Raw genomic sequence first — 26259 nt, forward strand, 5'->3', positions numbered from 1 at the left:
ACGCTGATTAATTATCAGCTCAAGTAATATCTTAAAGATCGAAAGCTTCTTAATGACCGTCAGTAAGACTTTCGAAGCATTGTTCATCTCACCAAACAGTGGAGCAAATCTTTACATCGCTTTGGAGTAAGTAAGATTATTGCACTATATATTTCAAAAGCATTTGATAGGGTTATCTGCTGTATTTTTTTAGTTTTTTTTTTATAAAACAAAGCTACAAAGTTACAACGGTTTTGTCCATTCAAAAGATATTAAGTACAAAAATTAAAATGACATTTCTGGAAGGAGCTTCGTTATAATTCTAATTCCTGTTCCGATATTCATGAAAGCAAATAGTGGTTAACCTCTATTTTTTTGACTGAAACTCTTGTTACTATTATTTTGGAGCATGGGGTTTGATGTTATACCATTTGCTGTGTCGGTGAAAAGATGCTTGAATATGAAATAAAATGTATTTACATAAAATGTGAACAATTCAACTTATTAATATCCGTATTTGATAATATCCCCAAAACTATCTTCGAACTTTTAGATTTAAGTTTATTGAAGAATTGAGATTTTACCATGTTTTAATATCCATTAATTGGTAACTTCTGTGTAACCGTGGTGTGATGGTTACTGTTTAGAAGTCTTGGTTTCTATCCTTGCCTACGCCATCGAATTTGTTTTTTTTTCTCACGAGAACTTCATCTGCGAGGAATTGAAGAAATTCCCCCAGAGTAGTTCTTGTCAAGAAAAATGCTTTCCCAGATTATTCTTTCTGATTGGCCTTTAAACTGTAGGTCCCCTCCATCCCTGACAACAGTACTCGCACACAGACGGGAATGGTTGAGATTTGTAACTCACTAGGCCCTAGTTCTCAACGGACCGTTATACCAACTAATTTATTTATTTTAACCTTTTAAAGGGCTTTTTAAACAAATATAACTTTAAGATTTTTTGTGATAATTGAAGCATCCTAATTCAAAATATTGGAAATACAAACAAACGGATTTGAATTATGCTCTCTCTGAAATGTAAAGTGTTTTAATAGTAATTTTTCAATCAAACACTGAGTGCAAACAAACCCGAATTGGTGCCTGATGTAAATTTCTGAGTCCAATAAATATTGAAGTGCCGTCGCCCTAGCGGAGTTGAAAAATTGACTTTAGCAAACTTAATTTAGCTTGAACTTCTTGCAGTTGTACACTTGTACAGATATTAATTTTGTTCATACATATGTATATTATGTACATTGACATATATATAGCTCATAAGTGCGAATGAAATTCAAGGATAATGCAATTTCATTGAAAGCGGTAATTTTTGTATTTGCGATTCCAATCGACCTACTCATGCTTCTTAACGGGTGATTAAGAGTTAGCTTATTTTTCTGCTCGCTTGAGCTGGAAATTCCATGTCCTATTTTGTCATAGTCGTCGATGTCGATGTCTTCGTCGTCGTAATTGCAGTCGTAGCTGACGGAATAACTACACATTTCGGTAAGACCCCGGCTGGCACGGCCGGCGAGGTAGCGTTACATCACTGACAAACTGCCAAGGACACTTGAGTTAATTCGCACTAGAGTCGCATGCCATGCAAATACACATACTCTCCACCTCCATATTATATTATTGGAATATGAAAATTAAATGCTTAACGCTAACGCTCGTGCTTGCTGATGGCTGGATGCTTGCTGCTGTACTCTCGTTCGCCTACACACAGATATGATGAGATGTGATGACGGGCTTTAGGGGCTTTCGAGCGTACATAAAATGTTCTCCTGCAAAATTCAATTTACGTTAAAAATTAGTTATGCAAGATATAAAATAAATTATGAAAATGCACAGGATTTTAGTTGGTTCATAAATTTTCAAATACTTTTGGCTGAAGTTCAACTTAATATCGGTTAGTAAGGGATGCAAGTTTTAGGGAAATTGAAATTTGTGGTAACAAGCTTTATATGAGTAGCAATTTTAAATTTGAATTCTAGGGTAGATGGATTTTCTTATTAGGGAAAAATATTGGTCGTATGTGTGCATACCTTCTGTTGAAATATTTTAACTTTTCATATTACATATATGGGTGCCAATTTTAACTTAAAGACAAAAATTGTATTTATTTTAATTGAGATTTTAAAAACAAATTTAAGAAGGCCAACATAAAAAAGGTATAAATTACAGAAAATTGAGTAAAATAAATGTATTTTAACTAAGTCAAAATGAAAACACATAAACGAAACTTTTTGTATTTGTTTTGTTATGTTATTTAAATTTTTCCCTTCTTAGGCAATTTCTGTAAGATGAACATTTATGTAACACCAAAAATATCACGCAAAATGACAAAAAAGTTATTTGTGTCAAAATAATTTCAACAACTTTTGAAACACAAAAAAACTTTTACTTTGTGATTTCTATAGAGGCAAACGATGATAAATAGCTACAAAAGGGAGGAGTTCTGCAAAAGCAAAATAGATTTATTTTTAATGTCAACAATTTTTAAGGGAAATAGGCTGTTAATAATAAAAACAACAACAGCAACAAAAACTTGGGGAAAGAAAATTAAATCACAAAGTCGTGCGAGATTAGGAAAGATGTTTAAAGTTTTATTGTCAAATTGAAACTCAATTCAATTACTGAATGTGAACTTATTAGTTTGTAGGTTCTGTTGTAGTATTTAAACTTTGTTGATGGCTGATAGTCAAATTTTGAATTATGTATTGTGTATTTCGGTTGCTGATAAAATCTCTTCATTTGTATGTTTGTACCTATGTACAATGTAAATATGTACTTAGAATTGTTTTTTTAGATGGATCACAAAGATTTTGTCCATTGCAATGACTCGTGGGGACCATGCACCCTCAGAGCTATAAAATTCATAGAGTTAAGCTCTATAAACAATTATTTTATGCAAAGATTTGTACGTGAAAAAATAAACAACTTAACTTGTGTAATAGCCATAAAATAACGACAGGATATGCGTTTCACTATTTGTGGCATAAGTTTGTTCCGAGATCCTGACAAAAATCGCAAATTAAAGTGTCTATTTTCGATTTGTTTTACTCATACTCTAATTCCGTTTAAAACAAGTTTTTACACCATTGCAATTCCTTAAACTTATCTTCAGTTTCATTTAAGTATTGCAATATGCAATACCAATAACATATACAAAGTTTTGAAATTTTTAAAAGTGAATTATTTTCAAAATTGATTAAATATCAAACTTTTAAATCTCAATTTTACAAAATTTTCAAAAACTTATTTTGTTTTAAATTTTTAAACTCTGTATTTCGATAATACTTACTTAAGGTGGCGCTGCAGTCCTTTGTGAACAAGGGCCTCACCTCCACTTTCGCGCTCCAAGTTGGGTGAGGTCACTTTCCACTTGTGCGTGCCACCCGATCCGCGGTCTTCCTTTACCGCTGTCCTTTGGGTGTGGATTCGAAGACTTTCCGGGCCGGAGCATTGGTTTCCATGCGCTCTACGTTACCCAGTCATCTTAGTCGTTGGACTTTTACCCTTCTGGCTAAGTCTACGTGGCCTTACAGCCCCTACAGCTCGTCGTTCCATCTTCTCCTCCACTCCCCTTCGATGCATACGGGACCGTAGATCACACAATGAACTTTTTCTCTCGAACCGACCCAAGGTGCTTTCATCCGCTTTTGTCATAGTCCATGCTTCTGCACCGTATAGTAGGACGGGGATGATAAGGTTCTTATATAGCGACACTTTGGTCCCTCGAGAGAGGACTTCACCACTCAATTGCTTTCATAGCCCAAAAAAACAGCGGCTAGCAAAATTTATTTTGCGTTTAATATCAGCGCTGGTGTTGTTTTCTGCGTTTACGTCTGTCGATGGTGACGTTTTGACCAAGACGTGGGTGTTGTATGTCCTTTGTTGACGACGGCATGTACTTTGTTTTGCCCTCATTAACTGTTAAACCCATTTTTGCCGCCTCTGCCTCGATGCGCATAAAAGCCCCATTGACATCACTCTGACTTATTCTGATAATGTCAATGTCAGACTTTTTAATGATAGTGCCTCTAGTGTTGACGTGTAAGCTCTGCACAATCCTTTCAAGCACTATGTAAAAAAAATCGAATGACCTTGTCTAAAACCTTTTTTTCTGTTTATTTGTTTCCAACCTTTATGGAGCAGCGTGAATTCTCCATGGTCATCCTGCACAAACGAACGAGTTTGGCATGGATGCCAAAACTAGACATGGCTCTATACAGTTCGTCCCTATAGATGCTGTCATGTGCAGCCTTGAAATCGATGAAAAGATGGTGGGTGTCGATTTGGTGTTCTTGGGTTTTTTCCAGAATCTGCCGTAATATGAATATTTGATCAACTGTGGACTTTTCTGCTCTAAAAATACACTGATAAGGACCTATCAGGTTGTTGACGATGGGCTTTAGACGTTCACATATTACGTCAGAGAAGATTTTATAGGCGATGTTAAGTAGACTGATTTCTCTATAGGTGGGTGAAGTTTAGAGGGTCTCCTTTTTTTAGGGATCGGGCAAACAATACTGAGGTTCCATTCATCTTTCGACCATATCTTACAGATAAGTTGGTGCATGCTCCTAACCAACTTATCTCCAGCTGCTTTAAAGAGCTCGGCATTCAAGCCATCCGTTCCAGCGGCTTTATTAGACTTCGGCTTAGATATGGCAATCTTTACTTCTTGAATATATTTTTAATTTATATATGTATAACCACTTTTAAGAGAAATAAAAAAGACTTTTTATTACGATGTAACTTAGTTAATAATTATTGGAATTGTTATGCACAGGAAATACCTTCCAGTCTTACGACAATTCCATCTACTCTATAGTTCGGAATCGTGGTCACAATGTTCTTGGCCATTCCGAAGACATCGCTTTTATATCGGTGTTCTAACTTGAAAAAAATACGGAATATTGAGACTTAAGACATTTAATTTTCAAATAAATTGTATTTAGATGCATTGAGCAGTTTTACAACAGTTATAATTACATTCTAGATATTGTATTTTTAGATCTGAGTTTTACTTTTGCCACCCTAAAGTAGTGAGTTCCTTACGAGATTTTTTCTTTCAACCATAATTTACGTATATTCAAAGGTTAACCGCATGTATATTAATCAACCGTATTTGTTCAAATTAAATAAAATAATTTTTAGTGTTCCTCATTTCAAAAATATGTTTAAAAGCTTTAACACAAGAAATTGAATGTTAAGATAATTCTTTTGCTAACATGTTTCTATTGAATTTTTTTAAGAACTTTTTAGAAATTAAATTGACTGTCCAAATTCCAAGCAACTCTAAAACAGATGAGTTCTATTAACAAAATTGTGCTTAAAATCTTCTAAGATGTTGTTCATAAATTGAACAAATTTAAGAAACTATTGGATCGATTTCATAAGTCAGGAGTTGTCGAAATATATGTATACCATGCTTCGCTGAAAAAAAGTTTATTTGACCTTCAGCTTAGTTACTGGAACATGAGTAGCAGTCGATTTATATAATACAATTTGACCAATTTCCCCCTGGGTAAGTCTAGATACACCCTTGGTATATTGCCAGTTGAGAATGTCAAACTGTATTGATATTTATTTTAAACAAGATTTGGCCATTCGTAATGAATCATTTTGAGCCAAAACCACTTCCAAAATGTAAAACTTTACTATAGGTACAAAATGGCATAAGTGCCAGATTGAAATAATATATGTACATTGCAACAGCATTGGTTTTTTGTGTTATTACTAAAAGTTCCTAAGCTCTAAAAAAAACATTAGGTTATACAAGTTTTTCAGGAAGTACTTTAAATTTAAATATAACTTGTTTGAAAGATATTTTATTAAGCAGTTACACACAAAGGTTATGATCATAAGACTTATCTTTCTGATTTAAATCATCTCTAACATGCTTCCTAAAATAATTGCTTGTATTTCCTACTCTTTTCAATAGAATCTTTCTTTAATGAATATGGAAACAAAGTCACATATCACTTGAAAAACAACGACAGCGTAGCCAAACTCTACAAATGAATTTAATTTTAGAAATATAGCAAACTTAAGGTGTTTTACTTAAAAGCATCTTAAGCGTGCCCATAATAATAATTTAAGTAATTTTTGCTTTATTTCTGAATCGCATAAGGTTGTTAATGAAATAGAAATATTCAATAGAAACATTGAATATTCTTTTGTACATTTTAAATTCATTTGCAATAAAAAAAAAAACAAAAACATATTGAGGATTAAAAGTTCTAGAACAATTTTATTTCAGGTGTATATTCCTTCTTCCTTCTTCTTGTAGTACCCGTAGCATGATGGTTAGTGCGTTGGACTGTCATGCAAGAGGTCTTGGGTTCAATCCCTGCCGGTGCCACCTCAATTAAAAAAAAAAATAATCTTCGCGGGTACTGCCTCTTGCGAGGAATTGACAAATCCTTCAAGAGTACTTCTTGTCATGAAAAAGTGCTTTCTCAAACTAGCCGTTCGGATTCGGCCTTAAATTGTAGGTCCCTTCCATTCCTGACAACAGTACTCGCACACAGGAATGGTTGCGAGTTGTAAGTCACTAGGCCCTGGTTCACAACGGACTGTTGCGCCACCCCATTTGATTTGATTTGTATATTCCTTCTACACGTATACCAAATGAGAATTAAAAGCGTTTTAGTCCTTTCTCCTTTGCTAAATCGAGCTTATAAACTAGACTCACGAGTTTTGCAGGCACCTCTCATACGTTCAACATTTCTGATTTTGACCTAACTTCTAAAAATTCCCAATATCGGTTAAGGATCATTTGGCGGATTGTTATAAATGATTTTTCTTTTTGCAATTTTCTACCTTGAAATATAAATGTTTGCACTAATGTTGACTCCATTCAATATGGATAAAGAAAGGTCCTTATCAGTGTGGTTTTAGACCAGGAAAGTCTATAGTCGATCAAATACTAACATTACGGCAGATCCTGAAAAAACGCAAGAACACCCAATATCTCTCATCAATTTCAAGGCCGCATATGATAGCATCTACAGGAGCGAAATACTAACTAGTCCGCTTGTGCAGGATGACCATGGAGAATTCGCGCTGCTCCGCCTTCGACAGACGTAACCTTTAGGTAGTTATATGGACTTAGCCTACCAAGGCTCCGCTTTAAACACAGAAAGAACACCAGCGCTGAGATCAAACGAAGAAGAACTCTTGTTAAACACTCTCCCTCTCTCGAGCGACCAAAGTTTCGCTATATCATAAGACCCTCATCATCCCCGTCCTGCTATACGGTAAAAAAGCATGGACTATGACAAAAGCGGATGAAAGCACCTTGGATCGTTTTGAGAAAAAAGTTCTTCGCGTGCTCTACGGTCCCGTATGCATAGAACTTGATTGGAGAAGAAAATGGAACGACGAGGTGTACAGGCTTTACGGCGACCTTGACTTAGCCAGAAGGATAAAAGTCCAACGACTGAGATGGTTGGGTCACGTTGGGCTTATGGAAACCAAGTAGAGGAAGGTGCCGCGCACAAGTGGAAAGTAACCTCATCAAACTTGAAGTGCGCAACTGGTGACATCTACCTAGCTTGGGTAAGGCCCTCGTTCCCACAGGACTGTATACCGCGTTTACAAGGAGAATTGAATCCGAATTGAATCAGGATTTAGCGCCGTATAGACCTGGATCGGATCGAAATAGGATTACTCGATCCGATCCCACTGAAAGAGGTGAATCGAATCGAAAATTTGTTTGTAAACCTGAATCGGGGAATCGAGTTATTGGTGTGTGAGGTCTTGATTGTGTGCGTGCGATAAGTTTTTTCCATCTTGCTTGTTCTAAGCAAAAATACTCCATTCAAATGGAGTATTTTTGGTTCTAAGCTGAATTTAATTTGGCGGTCGTCTGTGTTGAGAGCATTGTTATAAAATGTGAAAGTTATTCACGTAGCAGTACGCACACAAATACAACCCAATTGTCATTTCGATTCCATTTGAATTCGATTCCTCGATTCAGTGCCACCATATACCTGGATCGAAATCTCAATTCGATTCGATTCGATTCCTCGATCTCCTCTTGTAACCAGGGTAGTAGAGCCAACTTAAGTAAATAAGTAAGTTAACTTTTAATTAAGTGTTTGATTTTTAATATAACGATCATTATGATTTAAGATGTTTTCTTTTCTTTTCTTTTGTGTATTATGTGTTTTTATTATAAATAATATTTACATTTCCCAATTCATCAATCATTAAAATAAAAAATTCAAATGCAAAAAAATGGCAACGCTCACACAATTATTGCCGCAGAAGTACAGTTTTGTGTGTTTCCTGCACGTACCAAACGCCAAAGCAAACCAAGACACGGAGAAGCTCCATATTGTGTCCTGTCTCCTGTGTTAAATTAATGAGTAGCGATGTACGCGTTTTTCTATGAACAGAATTCTGATGAGTGTGAAAAAAATAAAAAAGTAGGTCACCACACCAGTTTTCAAAGTAATGATGATTTCTTTAAAAAATAAAATAAAAATAAATAAATAAACAAAAACTACAATACTACATAGCAAGGCAAGGACTGCGCACCGCAGATTAAAAAGGTGAACATAAAATGCGGTTATGCTTTTCATAGAATGTTATTTCCACTTTTGCAAAAAACATCTTTGCGGTGGTCTTTTCAAAACTTATTTATTTTAAGTCCTTAGTGTATATTTGTATATGAAGGGTTACTCAAAAGTTCCCTACTGTGCACTCGTCTTTATTGGATGTGGAGAACTCTAGGAGTTTCAGTAAACGAAATACAATTGAGGATGTAGAAAGATATAAAAATATCTGTAACATTCGATACACAGAACTAGCTACATGCTGACTTAGATCAATGAGCTGAAAGAAATCGCATTGTCCTTAAGTATATTTTCGAGGATTCTGAATCTATCCATCCGTTTGGAAAGTTTGCCACAATTTGTGCAAACAAAATAAAAGTTGATTTATTCGATTCAAATGAATCAAAGGCGATGTAAATAACAATGTGACATCCTTCCGGACGTTTCATACTTAAAATAGTTTCGACTTCCTGTCATCACCCTCCTGTTCGCTTTGTCATCAGCGGGATAGATTTTTCTGATAACGAGTTATTTATTAAGGGAAAATCGCACCCCCTTTGATTGGGAAAACAATCCCTTTTTTGAAAACAGCAGGATTCTGTTTATGGGTTGTTTTTTTTTTATTTTTTATTTTGCACGGATAGTAGTTTTGGTACCATATAGAACGCGTACTACAAATAATTACTATTGTTACTGTAGTGGTTGGTGGTTCGGTGTGTGATTGATATGAAATAATTTCTAGAGGGTTCTCGAAATGGTTTACCCTTATAATTATTTTTTTTTTTTAACTTAACTTTGTTACTAAGGTACATTATTTTTTTGTATCATTAAAAAAAAAACATACTCGCACGTAATGTTAACCACTTTACGTTCTATAGAAGTAAGTTTAATGACTCATGTGTGTTTAAAAACCTAGCCTTTTCCATTCAAATCCAATACCATAAGTATTTATTATTATTAGAGAATACATAATATGAAAATAACGATAATGAAAACATTTATATATGTGAACTTTAACCTTAGGTACATATTTGATCTACAATGTTTAAATAAAATGCATGTATTGATATTAAGATCTTAATATTTATAAGACCTTGTTAAAAATCGGGCCCCAAAGCCAAATTCATTTACTGCAACAATGCGAAACTTTTGTGAATTCCGTTCAAAGAAACATAATATTGATATTAGGGTAAATTAGTTTATTTCTGTGACAATATTTTAAGAATGCTTAAAATAACTGCCTTTACTTTTGTTTACCTTGAGATGTTACCAACAATTTCATGCCTCAAATTTGTTTCCCAAACCAAAATATGTAAAACGTATGGTTTTTGAGTAATAAACAATTGCATTGATAAAATAAGTCTGAAGTTAGGAGACAATATCTCATAGTTATTTTGTTAACATGCTCAAAATTGAATTTGTTGAAGTGTAGTTTTAAATCGATAGGTTTTTCATTTTAAATTGAAGTTCTCTGGTAAGAAATTTATTTTAAAAGCAAATAATTTATTTGAAAACCCGAAATGTGAAAAATTCTAAAATGAAGTAGGTATTTGTAATGAAATCACTACAAAAGACTCTCGAATTTGAAACTCATCTATATTTTTGTAGGTCAGCAATAATTCTCAAAAAAAAGTTTAAATTTAATTTTTGTATGAACAATTTTAGATTTTTTCAACAATATTTGTTGTCAAAGAACTATTTGTATAATATTGAAAATTAAAATACAGACAAAAGGCAATGTCGCATTTTTGGGGCGTTTAGGTTTACTAATTTGTATCAAATGTAACGGAAAATTGAGCACATTATGTAGGTCAAATATTGCCAAAATCAGTAAAGGGTTTTTTTTTAAAACACTTAGAACTTAAAGTTGATAAACTCTAAAAAACGATTTAATTTCTTTTTCTTAAAAAAAACAGCTTTAATTGTGTTATAGGTGGCGCAATAGTCTATTGAGAACTAGGGCCTAGTGACTTACAACTCACAATCATTCCTGGGTTCAAGTAAATGTTGTCAGGAATGCAGGAGACCTACAGTTTTAAGCCGAATCCGAACGGCTTATTTCAGAAAGCAATTTTCATGACAAGAACTACTCGTGAAAAAACTTTAGATGGCACAGACAGGGATCGAACTCAAGGTTTGACGGTCCAAGCACTTTTTTTTTTAAATTCATTTTTATTAATTCAAACTTAAATCTATCTTAAAGCTAGACAAAATTTTATAAAACTAGCCTAATTAACCATAACTTATTGGTCCCATGCGGACACTCAACAATAATACTTAATGCTAATGCCTTTCGGCCCTAAGATCTATTTTACTTCAATTCAGTTTTATTTATTTTTGTATTTATTAGAAAATTTGAAAAAAAAACTAAAAGTAATATCCTTTTTTATTTATTTTCACTTAAAACTACTTAAAATAAGGTCTTTAATATAAAACATCTACCTATAAACTACTTAAAACTAGAACTGGTAGATTAGCGGAACTGCCAATTTATCCTGTATCAGACCTTATCTATCTAAAAAAAGGGAATGCCTCTGGTGGAATGATGCCGCTCAAGCGTGCATTTTCAAAATACTCGTCGTTCGGATGGAACGCCCCCAAAACTAAATTGTTGGTCGAAGACATAGCTCTTGGAATGTGACCTCGAACGAGTTTTATCACCAAATTGTCAATTCTGTTGATTCGGTCCCCATTTTAAAGGACTTTGTTGAAATAATAATGCACGTAAGAAGATTCGGCGGTCCGATATAAGCCGGTACAGCGTCATAAACACTGCCGCTCGAACACCCGAAACTTCTCCACCTGGGAAGGGGCAATGTTGAACAACACGGGACAACCATAAACGATCATCGGCCGTATGAGGGCCATGTAGCAAATTACTTTCACTCTGGGGTCAAGCCGACTGCTAAAAAACAGCCGTTTCGTCAAAACGAAGCCACCTCTGGCCCTAGTCATATGTCTGTCGAAATATAAATACTGATCTTACCAGATACCGAGGTACTTCACTACACTTTTGGTCGCTAACGGCTGCCCGTGAAGATCAACGATGACCATCTTGTGCCAATTCTTGCACGTATGCCCCGTGGCCCCAGCCAACGGAGTCCGGAACAGAATTGTGTCCGGCTTCTGGACATCGCTGAATCTTGTCGAAATCACGCTGCAACAGAATTCTAATAACCTCGACCTTTCGGGCCGTTCTGTACGCAATTAGATCGTCGGCGTACGCAATTGCCTTTGTAAGACAACCTATCAGATCGCTGGTTTAAATGCTGAAGGTATCTGCGAATTCACCGCTCCCTGTTGAAGACTATTTTTATTTAAGAATGTTGTGGTAGAAGTTACATATCCACTTTTGACAACAAACTTTTTACCATATCATAAAGTATATACAACAATGGATTGCTTATGCCAAGCCTGCTCAGTTTTATGTAAAGACCCTCTTACCATACGACGTCAAAGGCCTTTTCCAGATCAACCAGAACAGCACCTGTGTATTGTTGTTTACATTTATTCCATTGGATATCAGAAAAGAGTTTAGACGCAGCATGAATTGTGTCATGACCCGCCTTGAACCCCAACTGTTTATATGGAATTATTTTGTTGTCCGCAGCCCATTTAGTCAGAACCCTATTGATGATCTTTTCGGAAACTTTGCTGATGCTTGGAAGAAGACTTATCGACCGAAGATCGGTCCAAACGCACTAACCATCATGCCAGGGGTACTACCAACAAGGGGTTTTAAAATAGATAGTACCAATTAAATTCTAGGAAAATAAGTTTTTACACACTTCTAGAACACTGATATCTAAAAAAAAGGAAATCAGTACATCATAAAGTTTTGTAGACTTTAATGCTAACTTTATTTAATTTTTCGCCTATCAAATAAGCTTGTTACAATCTTAAATGTATATAATAATAGATCTGAGGAAATATATTTAAGGCTAAAAGAGATGAATTTAACATTGATATAATTGTTAAATTTTGCCTGAAAAACATTTATAAAATGCTCATAACTCTCCCCTTCAATAGTGACTAAGTCAAAGACCTTTCAGCAATTTAGTTGAACCTCACTTCGACTTCAGAACAGTGCAGCTGAAACTTACTTAATTATTAGGGAATACTATATATCAAAGTAAAAGTAAATGACGTCCTGATTTAAAGATTCTTCATTAACATACAAAATTCCAGAACGTATGTCATTCTATTGCACGTGCCAATTATGATAAAACTTTTAATAAGCCGAAATAGGATAGCAAGCTGAAAAATGTAAAAACTATGCACAAAAATAAAACAAGTACAGATACCTTACCTATCTAAATACCTATCTATTCATATCGTTACGGTATTCATGGATATCATAAATAGAGAGAAAGTTTATAATGAGATTTCTATAAATAGTCCTTCTACATGGTATCATTAAAAGTTACTAATACTCCTTAAACCCTTATGACGAGCTTATATTTTCCTAAATCATTTGACCTAAGGATAGGAACCATCATCAAAGCATACTCCATCAAAGGACGCATAATCAGACATTTTTTATTTCAAATTGATTGTAAAAAATATGGCTATGTTCTGTATACCTATAAATATAAATGTCGGTTCGTCCACTTTCCATTATCTACACTTCAATGTTAAAAGGATACCTATACCTAACCTACCTTGACTCTTTCCGAAAAAAATATTTAAATTTATTCGAAGGAACATTTTTATTTCTCCAAACTTCACATAAAACGTCCCAAATTCCCTTTACAATACGAATATTTAACATGTAGCTTAGGTATACACATCTACAGACCTTTTGTTTGTTTGAGGAGATATCCATTCCTGATGGCATCAAGGAATTTTTGTGAGTTTATGCTTCGAGTATTTTTGTTGAAATTCTCGTTTAAGGACTACAATTTCTTATCCATACTCCTCTTTCGGTTTCGGTGCCTCCCAAAAAGCCAAAAATAAAAACAAAAACATTCGAATCTTTTAACTTCCATCTATAATAAAAGAAAATCGATATTATGACGTCATTTTCAACCTAATGTAGTATCTACCTATAAAGTTCGAGGAGTAGATACAAAACTTGTACTTACTTTGTTGCTACAAAATCTAGGTACCTTCTCAACTACCTACTGATGCATAGCTGTGAGTTAATTAAGTTAGTAGGTGAATAGGTATAGGCAGGTTTTTATTTTTTTCCTGACTTGTTAGTTATTTCCAGCAACAGGCGCCATATTTTACGTACACCTTGCAGAAAATACGAAAACGTATCGCACCTTAACAATAAATTACTAAGGAGATACATTTTTCATTCCACAAGGGACGGAGTTCTATTACTTTTCCTAAAAACTCAACATGACTATTGTGGGAGGGTTTTGCAAACATGTAATGGGTTAATCAACAGGTAAAAGTAAATACCACATAAGCAGCATTCTGTTCTCTTCTCTGTGCCGTTCTCTCTCACTGGACCACAATAGAAACAACCTAAATTTAAAAATGTATCTTTTGCATCCATCCGCTCAACAATTCAAAAAATCAAATACGTTTCAAACGGTATTCAATATAAAACTTACAGTGCTGTCGTTGAAGAAATTTAAAGTGTATACATTTTTGTTTTAAAATAAAGGAACGGCAATATTACCCATGTACGGGAAAATGATACAAATGTTAAAAGTTGTGTTTTTTAAGAATACGAAGCTTAAAATTGTTTTACTATTTATTGCAAAACCTCAAGTTTGGCCAAATTTGTTTGCTCTTTTATTTAAAAAAGAAAATATGCTAGACGCCTCTCCACCCGATGATATTAATATTATTCGTTTTGGTAATATGAACATAAATTTTCCAAAATTTTATCTAAGCCATTGGAAATGCCTACGCCACAAATAGCATTATGTTTCATCCATCTATGAATTTAAATTTAGATGATGCAATGTCAAATGTATTGTAATATAGAAATATATGATTTTTTTCTTTTTTGACATTGTGTGCAGAAGACTCATTCTGCAAAACTGCAACGGAAAAATATGATAAGCTCAATAAATTCCGACCTACACAGCATTAAACAATGAGTAATAACAAACCGTGCAGAATTTAATGCTTCAAAAACCCAATGGTGTCTTGTATCGTGAAAGCGAGATATACCCCCCTTGTCACTATCTATGACTGGCACTTGCATCAACAAAAATAAAAATGAAGACATCCTTGGAAGGTGCATCAGCAACCTTTTGTGGAGTGATCACATACGTCGCCAAAAATGCCGCAATATTTCTAGTTTTTGAGACGTTGCAAGAAATGTTTCCCTCCGTCTGATCTGGCTAGAATCTGCAAAACTGATATACGAGTACGTTCGAAACTTGAATATAACTCTCATCTCTGGGCTGGTGCTCCAGCAACTTATTTAAGCCTCCTGGACAATATTATAAGAAGAGCTTTTAAATTGATTGGTGACATGAACATGATCATCTCGATTACGTCACTCAAACATCCTCGTAAAGTTTCTTGACTCACGCTTTTTTACAGTTATTTTAATGGACTATGCTCTAGTGAAATAGCCAGTTGCATTCCTCCCCTTAAACAATTTAACCGTAATACCCGCGCATCTAGGAATGAACATCAGTTTACCCTTTAGCCGAACATCGGGCGTACTATAAAGTACAGAGATTCATTTTTTAGCCGTACTACGCGAATGTGGAATTTATTGCAACGCTCTATCTTGCATTGCAATGTCTAGGAATTCAAAATCAATGTACACCGGCACCTTCTATCCAACCCTTCCCTCTTTTCCTAATGCTCACACTGACTGTGTCTTTGGCATATTAAAGGTAATAAAACCCTTTTAGTATTCGCTACTTCGAATCATCATGCCACTTGTACTAATTTAATTTAAGGTTTCATTAAAGTTATTGTAATCGGTCCGCTTTGTCGAATTGAAAGTTTTGACATTTTTCGATATTTCAAGGTCCCTAGAATCTTAATAAATGATTTTTAGAGAGAGCCTGTGTGTGTATATGTGTACGTTCGGTCGTCCAGGAGTTCGGAAAACTTTTTTCGCCATCCATACCTCAAGAATCCAAAATATCTCACAAACCATTAGCATTAACGACTTAAATCAAAGTTTATATCATCAAGTGACATGGTATCAAACGAATAAAATTTTGAAAAATCAATTAACAGGTTTTTTTTTTATAAATCAAACAACTGAACGAAAAATATAATTGTCGCCTCGAATATTTAACGAACAAGAAATTATTTTATCTCCAAAACAATTGTATGAAACGAAGAATAACGTTTTCGACATTGGGTAAAATTTTAAGAAAAATCAAATTGACATTTTTTTATAAAAATAATAAAAAACCTAAAAAAACATTACTAAAAGTAGGTAAAAACTCATTTTCAACTTAAATATTTTTTCAAGAACTAAACAAATTGGCTTCAAACTAGTTTCATCTCGCAGAAAATATTGTTTTTGACATTCAGTAATTTTTTTTATAAATCCAACATTCTGTTTTTTTTCATAAAAATTAAAATCTACAAAAAAAAATTTTGAAATCAAACTATTTCATCATTTCCCAAAAATTGTTGGTAATTTTAAGTAAAACACGATAACCTATAAACCTTTCATGCAAGACAAATCGACAGACGGGATGGGAAGTTATCAGTAATTATTTTTTAAAATTTGCATTGTTTTTTATACATTATGTATTGCAATATTTATTTATTTATTAAATTCGTTAAACAAACGAACGTTAGAAATTAAGACTAATATTACATTTATTCTTAGATTAATAAATTTAAAATGCTTTAAATTTGCAAAAAAAAAAATTATTCAAACCCCTTCAGCTTATTATTAAATTAAACAACTTTTAAGTCACATGAAAGCAGTACCATTTTTTGATTAAAGACGCAAAGTAGTACATTTGTACTATTTTCGAAAGCAGTTTTCCGTTCCTACAGAAATGAATGCAGGTAACATCACAAAGCAAACTAAGATACATGTTGACAACATACTCAAATACTCACCACCGAAACACTGAAACATAAATTTTGTTGCTGAAATGAAAAATTCTCTTTCTAACTCAGTTTGAGTGTAATTTAATGAAAAGCTACATGGCCGTGTGGATGTGGACTGTATCTTCCCCTTTTAGATTTGAGTGGATTCACGGAGCCGCCGAATGTTAGGAAAGGAACCAAACCAGCTTCGAATCGGATTCAGTAGTTTGTGGGTCGTCTTGTCGTTTTGTTTGTTCGATTTAAATAATAGACGTTGACGTGGGAGTGTTTTGTCCAGTTCAGTAGGTTTTCTTTTTTTCCCATCTTCCAGTGAATTAATAGAAAATCAATTGAATACTTAATTAGAAAAAAGTGAACACATTATTAATCACACATATGTTGACGAAAAAAAAAACTCAACCCCTAACATATTGTTCTCAAAAAATATATTACTAAACTATTTCAAGATACATATATGTTCATATGACGTATACTATCTAGGTTTAAAAATAACATTTAATAGCATCGAAGTTCTTTAAAACAATCCTTCCCAATCCATCTTTTAAAAAAAAATCGTTAAACCAATTTATCAACTTTTATCACTTTTCTGCTCTCTTGCGAAGCACTTTGCATCAAGGACGACCGAGTGTGTGCACTTTTGGTGCAGTGTGTTCTAACCACTGTTGCTGCATTGACTTATGTAATCGGATTGATTTCTCACAAAGTTTTTAAAGCTGACGGAATTTCTTTGTACCTTATTGCTTCCTCTGATGTGCTATTAACAATAAATCCTCTTATATAAGTTTGCAAGTGAATTATTGCGCAATCAATTATATTTTATCGATAAATCCGTTTATGCACTCCCTGAAATTTTGTATTTAAAATTTTGTGTTTTTTTTTCTTATAGGTTTTGGGTAATAATTAAATTAATTCGTGAAATAGTGATTAAATACACATACACATAGAAAAAGAAAAAGATATACAATGTTAAAAAATAAGGTCTCAATTGCGGTGTTTTACACTGCCTTCTTTATAAGCAGTGCCATTCATTTAGTGCAATCAACTATTATGGATAAAATACGAGATGATCCGGACTTATCTCAGGTAAGCCGTGTTCAAAATTATAATTATTCAAAGAAACTATTTTTAACTGACTTTTCTAACTATAGTCCTTTTAAGGTTCATGGTATATACGGCGTATAGAAAAGTTGGTTAATTTGTATAGTTTAAGGACAAAAGGTTCAATCGGTAGGTAGGTTGGTTGGCTGCTTTGTTGGAAATGGCCGTAAAGAAAGTCACAACGTCTCTTTTCTTTTCCGGAATGAGGCGAATTTATCCTTGACCTTTTTCCGCTTCAGAAAATCAATAAAAAAGCCAAAATGGAAAAAGTTAAAATACAAAAACGAGCTTTTTTCCGTGTTACGTAAATTTGATACGAATATACAGTTTGGAAGGTATGTGGGAAAGAAGGTACCTACATACTTTTGGGTTATGTTCGGATTCGGATACTTGGATATACAAGTAGAGTTTGAGTACTGTACGACGTGGTTTTGTTCACCATGGTTCTGTATTTTTGTTTGAATGTGTTGTCGAATTAATAACCTACTTAAAGGCTGTGGGAATGTATTCTTGTTTTTTTTTTTCGTACGAAAATGACTCAGTTCGTAGCTAAGTTCTGCCTTCGAACAATATATTATGTATAAGCCTCACACCCTTTGGACCAGTTAAGAGCACATTGTACGTCATCGAACAGTAAAAAGCTCGTATTGAAAATATGCGAGTCACTACAATAACAAATATTTTTTTTTTTTAATTTAAAGGATGCGTATAAGTTTTTAATTATTTAGATTTAATTGACTGCAGAAAAAAGTTGTAGGTATCTGAATTTTTTGTGTGACCATTTTGGTTAAAATTGCATGGAAATTAAGGTGAAAATTCTAAAAAAAAATTAATTTCGAAAGTAAAATAAAATAATAATAATTTCTATGGTGAAATGGTTCAATTGACCTAGACAGCTAGGCGCCAAGAACGATGAGTCACTAAAGCCCCTGCGTCTGGATATTCAACTAATATAATTTTATCTAAACAGAGGAAGTTAAGCAATTACCTACGTCTGTTTTCTTAAATTTTTGTCTTTGGGCCCGTATGAGTGCACTTCCCCTCAATTTCTTTAAAAACCTTAAACGTATGTTTAGTCTTTCCAAACTGCGTGTAGTATTCAGAATTCCCATATTAATATAAGCTACAGCAAAACTATAGTTGAAAGCTAAATAAAATCTTTATAATACATTATTATCACAGTTTATTAAAAGTGTGTGATTTTAATTTAAACTGAATGCATTTTTACCATGTTCGCCATGAATGTACCCTACTATTGAACTCAAGTAATTTTAAAAGTCATAAACAAATAAAGTCAAAAACTGCGCAAATAAACTTCAATTTATTGCCTGTTTAGTCATTTGAAAAAAAAAACTCTAAGCCAGTTTTCTAAAACGTGTCTGTGTCCAAGAATAAAATGGACGTTTTAAACTTTTTGTTGCATATAACTTAAGAGCTTATTACTCGACCTGAGTGTTTTCACATTTAAGTTCAAATAAAAAATATGTTCACTATGTACTTCTATAACTTACAAAAACTTTAAGAAATTCTTAGAATCTGTAATTTAATAGTACTAATTGTTTTGAGGTATGTTATTTTTAATAGATGTTCATAACAAAACAAGTGAATACCTTAAAAATATTTTTTTAATAAAAGGTTTCATTTTCTTTTATAACTAAATAAAATTAAAAAACATGATTATGCATTTGATTTAATAAAACAAAAATATCTTGTTATGCGAACCGTAACTGACAAATTTTCACCATTTTTTGGTCCATTTTAAAAGCTTCATAGAATTGCTGAAGGGCGTATTCATTTTCAGTAATGGCTTACTTTTTACTTGTCAAATGTCAAAAGATTAACCTACAAGATAATAAATAGCGAGGTATTTAAAATAAAACCTCTTATTGAAAAAGAATAGGTATACATATTTCGATATTTTATATCGATCTCAAAATTAAAAGAAAAAAGTATTGAGATCAATAAAATAATATCTTATGACACCCACTCAGTAACGAAAATCCGCTCATCAAGGCGTTTAACCAAGTGGGGCAGAAGTGTCACATGGAGAGGCACAGCACCGGAACTCGATTTCACCAAAAATTTAACTGAATTTTATTTGAAGTCGAAAGAAATGAATTACAAAATATATTTATGAAGTTGCAATTAACGTCCAAAATTTTGCAAAAAAATGACTTTTAAACGTTCGTAATAACGTTACATTGTATACAAGCGAGGGTAATATATCTTCATTCATCGCTGAACCAAATTGTATAGTATTGAACTTAGAGCATTTAAATCGATAGGTGATAATATGATAATGCTCACCAGTATATCCCCGAGTCCAACTTTGGCAGTACTGTCAAATACAGAGATTCGTTCTTTAACCGTACTACACGAATGTGGAATGCCTGACCACACTCTGTCTTTCCTAGTCATTGCAATATTCAGGAATTCAAAATCGATGTGCACCGACATCTCCTTCCAAACCCTCTCTCCTCTTCCTAGTGCTAGTAAGGGTAGTAATATTCCTTGAGTGTATGCTTATTATAAAAAAAAACGCCAAGAGATGGAAAACCTATTTTTTTATTATTTAAACTCTCTCTATTTAAAATAACATAACATAATACTAGTTTCTCTCATAAATTATTTTAACTTGGCATTCTAATATTGACCAAGAAAGTGTCATAAAAAAAAACTAGACAACAAATTATTCTTTTCTAACTTGAAAGCTTTCAAATCGTTATCATCACTTAATCATTTTTGTCTAAAAATGGTTACTTCCATCAAAAACTATGAATTTTTATAGGACAGTGTTTTTAATCAAATAAAACCTTTCTAAGCGCTGACATTTAATTGACAAATATACAAAATAAACAATAACACTTTCAACAAAGTAGGGAATGAACGAATATAATTTTCAAAGCTTTTTTTGTTCTTGAGTTTATTTACTTTTTGTTAGAATTGTTGTTTCATTACTTGGCCTATAAACACTCATTTCAATTAGTTATACTTAAATTAGCACATACCAGGTTTTTACTATTTGACCTACTGAACTGCACTGTGTTTTTCTGCTCCCTACACAAAAATGTACATACTCGTCCGGTCCGACTCTACCCGACTAGAGTATGAAGAAATCAATAAATTATTCGTCAGCGAAAGACCTAATTCGGCAACAATACTTGGAGCAACAAAAGCAATTTTATCCGCTTATCCTGTGGACGAGCATATAGGGTCTGAGTTGCCCATAGTTTAATTTTTGTTCTTTCTCAAAATGATATCATCATGTCCACTACTCGTATAGCTACACTTAGGTACTTGAAAAAGAATCGATTTAGAATTGCCTTGATTATGATAATATCTCGCTTCTCAGAAACTTATGTACTTAGTATATTCGTTTGTGGAAAACGTAGCTACACATTTTTCTTCACAATACTTACGAGTATAGTGTAGTAGATTTGTGTTGTTGTTAAATTTGAAAAGAGGTCACGTATTTTATGTCCTTAATGCAACTGTTTGGTAGAGTGTAACGAGCAAAACTTTGCCAAATATCGATCTTTCCCAAACGAACAATACAGCAGATATAAAAGTTATCCAGTATAGCAGTAGGTAGGTGGGTAAGGTAGGCAGATATTCACGATTCACGCTCAACGAGAAGCGAAAAGTTTTCTTTTGATTCTCTTCATTCATACTTGATTTTACTTCAATTTGAAGTTTATTTTTTATAGGGAATGCTTTTAAAGGCTTTTACTCATTATAATTGAAATTCTTATGCAAACTGGGTTATTTCATGAATTGAACTGAACTCTTAAAAATTCTTTTCGGTGGAATCAAATATTCAATGGATGTGTGTTTTTTTTTTTAATATTTGTTAAAAAAAAATAGAATAAATGGAATTCTTGAGTGTTTTTAATCCTGATGTAAATTTTTAAAATATATGAAAACGAAGCCCCTATGCATTCATGTTTTAAAAAAAACAGTGTTTGAATAAAAGCCTACATATATTTATTTATTCGTACATTTTTAAGTAGGTTCAGGGTGCTGGGTGGGAGCATGTAATTTACATAGATGTACATCTTCATGTATATTAATTTCAGTTGATTTGATTGCTTTCTGCTTCCTTTTATTGCAAGTTGTAATGATTTTGGTGCAACTATTGCCTTACTTCCTTTTGAAATGTTTTGTATTATGCCAGTAGTACCAGTGGCATGATGATTAGTGCGTTGGACTATGATGCCATCTTGGTCTTGGGTTCGATCCTTATACTTATACCATCTAAAGTTTTATTTCATGGATACTGCCTATTGCGAGGAATTGACAAATTCTCCAAAAAATATTATTGTCATAGAACAGTACTTTCTCAAATTAGCCGTTCGACATTGGCTTAAAAAAACTATAGGTCCCTTTCATCCCTAAAAACAGTACTCGCACACAGAAATGATTGAGTTGTAAGTCACTAGGCTTTAGTTCTCTGCGAACTGTTGCGCCACCCCTTTTTTGTATTGTACCAGTTCAAAAAGAACTACCGTAGTTTATGTTAGGTTAAAATGGCTGAGGATATACAGAACCCACACAATTAGGCTAAATGAAAAAAAGGCCCATTGTGATACCATATTTGAACCATTTTGAGCTTTTTTCAAGCGAAAAAGATATTTGATATCCTTATTAGCAAGTTCACTTTGATTATTAAAAAGGTGTTCTCCCAGATGAAGTCTGCGTCTTAGTGAAAGAGCAGGGAAAGTGCAGAGAAGGTAAGAGAACTACAGTAAAACGAAAATGTTATGTTTTAACGTACAAGATGCCATATATCCAATTTCCATTGATATAAATATTCATAACATTGTTTTAAGTTTCCTTATTACACATCAATACTTTCTGTCAAAATTATATTGATACTATAGTTTACAAAACGAATTCAAATTAAATTTCTCCAAGAACTTCCGACAAATTGAAAAGACTTAGCCTATACAACACGTGTGCGAAATATAAAGATCTAGTTGAATTTCATATTTATGTATGTTCATCACTTTTGGTATTAACTATCTATAGACAGCAAAGAAAGCTTGGGGCAATTCATAAGGTATCTTTAATTATCAAGCAATCATTTACAATTTATTTTTCCCACAATTAATATTCCTCTAATGTAGTTCTCGCACGCTTAAATGCCGCAATTAAACATGATATTGGATATATTTCACTTGTGTTTGGGTGATCTCTGAGCTGTTTGTTTTAGATGAAAAACCATGTTCCTATGGTCGTGGTCCAGGGTAAAAAGTGATCCAATTCAATGAATAGATACATTATAATATGTTATAATTTTCTTACTCATTTCTTTCTTCAATAATATGTTTCATTGAATTTAATTATAATTCCAAGTAATTATTTATTTATAGATGTATAAGGGTTTTTGTTTTCTTAAAGCCATAGACTAAGCGGCTATAGTTCTTGTTCTTTATTAACCTCTTTTACGACATATCCTACTTAAATTGGAAGAGAAAAAACATAATGTTATTATATCCTTTTTGCACGCAACGAACTTTCAATTGCTGTTTTATTTTCAGAATTTTGTTGGATATTAAAGTAGAATAAAAAGTATAGTTAACATATGACAGTATTTTGATAAATTATTTTCAGCACGCAAAATATATGGTTTTCTATTTTTATTCATATTTAACTATTTTGTACTGCTTGGTTTTAATCAATAAATAATCCATAAGACAATTTTCATTTTTATGAAATTGTTTTACCACTTTTATAGAACAAAAAATAAAAAAAGTTAATTAAACTTTACAAATATTAAGTTTTATTATTTTGGAAAAAGTAGTGTTTGGTTGTACATATTCTTTTCGTTATTTTCAATAAATTAAATTTGTTGACACACAGAATTCCGATTAAGCTTTTAGAATAGGCCTCGGATTTTTATATTCGTTTCTAGATATGCATCCTTTGTCTTTCGGATGTGGAACTTTATTGTCTATTGGGGTATTATTAACTGTGTAGAATTTAATGATGTGGGACTTCAACGACATAACCCACCCCCGATGCGGCTGTCAACAAGAATCACTTGCATTAAGAAAAGTAATGAACTTAGACCTCGTTATGTTTATTACCAACCACCAACATTGCCAACAATTCTGTTAGGTTCTTAGGATTTATCCGACGATGCCGCAATGTGTCTTGTCGTTGTTGTACCGATATTTTTGCAAACAATTTTCTGTCGAATTAGCCAGTTGCCCACTTAAACAATTTAGCCGTAATACTAGCACTTCCAGGAATGGTGTTGTGTTAAAGCTTAAGCTCAATTTTGGATTTATTGTTAAGTTTAGAGTTTCTTTTTTAATCACATATCGAAAATGTGGAATGCTTTACCCAACTCTGTTTTCTCCTGTCAGTTTGAGATTCAAGACTTGAACCCGTAATTCGTCTTTAATCTTTCCCCATTTTAAATGCATTTCGCTATGTCTTTAAACTTTAAACATTTTAAGGGTACAATCGCTTGAGTTCCTATTTATTATGAAAAACGTTCTTAATTGTGAAATTCTTAGGTCATTTTAAAAAAATCACCTCGTTTACATAATGTAGAATTAAATTGGATCCAGTTTCATGCAGTTATGTTTATGTTCGACCAAATAGACATACATTTGCTTAAACTTTGGGAGCTTAATCAAATAAATATTTCAGATTTGAACGAACATTTTTTTAATACTTAGGAATAGATATATTCACTCATTTATGTCAGCTTCCGTCGCCCTGTATAACCTATGATACATCTTTTGATTTGTAGTTTGAACAATCGATAATTTGACCAAAAGATGTATACGAATAAAAAGTCAAGTCAGTAAATTTGCTTATACACCTTTAATAACTCCAAGATATGAAGTATCTCTCAATACCATACCAGCAACTTCTACAGACACTTTGTCTAGTTTCGATTGTGTCAACGCCTTAGACATAGTTGAAAGTTGCCACTGGTGCTGATGATTTGAATCCAAATTTCATTAAAGCTATTCTTCCATTGCTTCCACCCTACTTTACACATGTAATGAATACAATACTTACCACTGGGATGGAAAAAAGCAAAAATAATTCATATCCCCAAAAAATAGCTTTGTAATAAATTTAGACCGATTTCAATAATTTCTTTTCTATCTTCTGTGAAAGAGGATACTGCAAAAGCAATTAAGCAGCTTCATCAGTCGCAACAACCTTTTATTCGAGTTTCAATCGGGGTTTTATTCACACCATAGCTGTATTACGGCACTATCTAAAATAATCGAAGACATAAGGACTGTACTCGATATTGACAAAGTGGCTTTTTTAGTCTAGACTTTTCAAAAGCATTCGATATGGTGAATCACTATATACTTCTGAATAAACTGCGTCACAGATTTAACATATCTTCAGAAGCTATTAAACTGCTTTCTTCTTTTTTGAATATGGCTTTAAATGACTTCATGAAGCTTTGAACATTGATACTGTTTTTTAAAATCTCGAAACACGTCAACCAGCCTATCTCTTTGGAAAACCAAAATGTCAACATAGAACAGATCGACATCGGTAATTTTGCCACGCTTTTCGTGTTTGACCTCGGAAAGGCAATTTTTCATCGCTGCCAGTCGCCTCTGGAACTCACTTCCCACTTATCTACTGGATATAAGTGATACTAACATTTTCCAAAAAAGTATTAAAATCTTCTTTTCTAACCATAGCAACTAACTTAAATTAGTTTATCATCTCTTCTTGACGCTAACTATCATTTTTTTTCTTATTCTTATTCTTATATTTCTGATTTCAAGTCAAATAATATTTTAATAGTTTAATTTTATTTTATTTTGTAAATTATTTTTTGTTTTTTATTTTGTTATCTAATGTTAAGTCATAGGTTCTAACAAATTTATAAGATATCTGTTATCTTACTGTGTAAGCTTTATAAATAAATAAACTGAAACTCCAAAAAATATTACTAAAATTAAAACAACAGTTTCCAATCAAATATGTTGCAATCAAATGAAAATTTAAAAAAATCTGCTAAACATACCAGTACACATTGATTTAAAGACCCTAATATCTCAAACTTTAACTACAGATTGCATAGTTTTTGAAGTTCTTTCAATTACAATTTGGCTTATTGCCAAACAAATCACAAACGAGAAGATACCATTTTTCATGCCTGCAGTTAATTGCCGTATTATAAGTCCAATATGAATATTTCAAACCTAACCCGTTCTTAGAATGTAAATTGTAATATTTTATTATTAAAAAAACATTAATATTTTTATATTGAAGAGAGTGAACAATTGATAAAAGTTAAAGTTGAAAAAATATTGTTCATCAGAAAATATTAACATCATTTTACATTTTAGAGCTTAATCCAAAAAGTATTTTACTTGTAAATATAAGAAAAAAACATTTAAATTTGCGCTTGAGTAAAACTAACAAAAAGTACTTTAGAAAATGAATTCTACCTATTTGTTTAAAACACAATTAGTTTAAGCTCATGGGAAAGGGGTTTACTTGTCTTCATCAGTTCTATTGGTCCTTTCAATAACACCCTAGTGTACTAAAATAACAATAAAGAGGTAAAACTGTCCCAAGAAACTATGCTTTTAATTTGATCAAAATGCTTTTAAAAA

General features: G+C 32.8%; 1 protein-coding gene and 1 long non-coding RNA gene across 7 annotated transcripts in view; one reads left to right on the forward strand and one right to left on the reverse strand.

Moving 5' to 3' along the window:
- Positions 1 to 16388: 16388 nt before the first annotated feature.
- LOC129943161 (uncharacterized) lies at positions 16389 to 18412 on the reverse strand. Its single transcript, XR_008781172.1, has 3 exons — positions 17684 to 18412; positions 16559 to 16852; positions 16389 to 16486 (listed from the first exon to the last, which is right to left on the reverse strand). It is a non-coding gene; the product is annotated as an uncharacterized LOC129943161 (long non-coding RNA).
- Positions 16744 to 26259, forward strand: part of LOC129943160 (fasciclin-1) — a 93347-nt gene continuing 83831 nt past the window's right edge. For all 6 annotated transcript variants that reach the window (XM_056052426.1, XM_056052427.1, XM_056052428.1 and 3 more), the window contains exons 1-2: positions 16744 to 16830; positions 17436 to 17632. In XM_056052426.1, the coding sequence (XP_055908401.1) occupies positions 17513 to 17632 (120 nt within the window). In that variant the 5' untranslated portion in view covers positions 16744 to 16830; positions 17436 to 17512. The remainder of the gene's footprint in view (positions 16831 to 17435; positions 17633 to 26259) is intronic.

Source organism: Eupeodes corollae, chromosome 1 (assembly GCF_945859685.1).
Source record: "Eupeodes corollae chromosome 1, idEupCoro1.1, whole genome shotgun sequence".
In the NCBI taxonomy this organism is placed as follows: domain Eukaryota; kingdom Metazoa; phylum Arthropoda; class Insecta; order Diptera; family Syrphidae; genus Eupeodes; species Eupeodes corollae.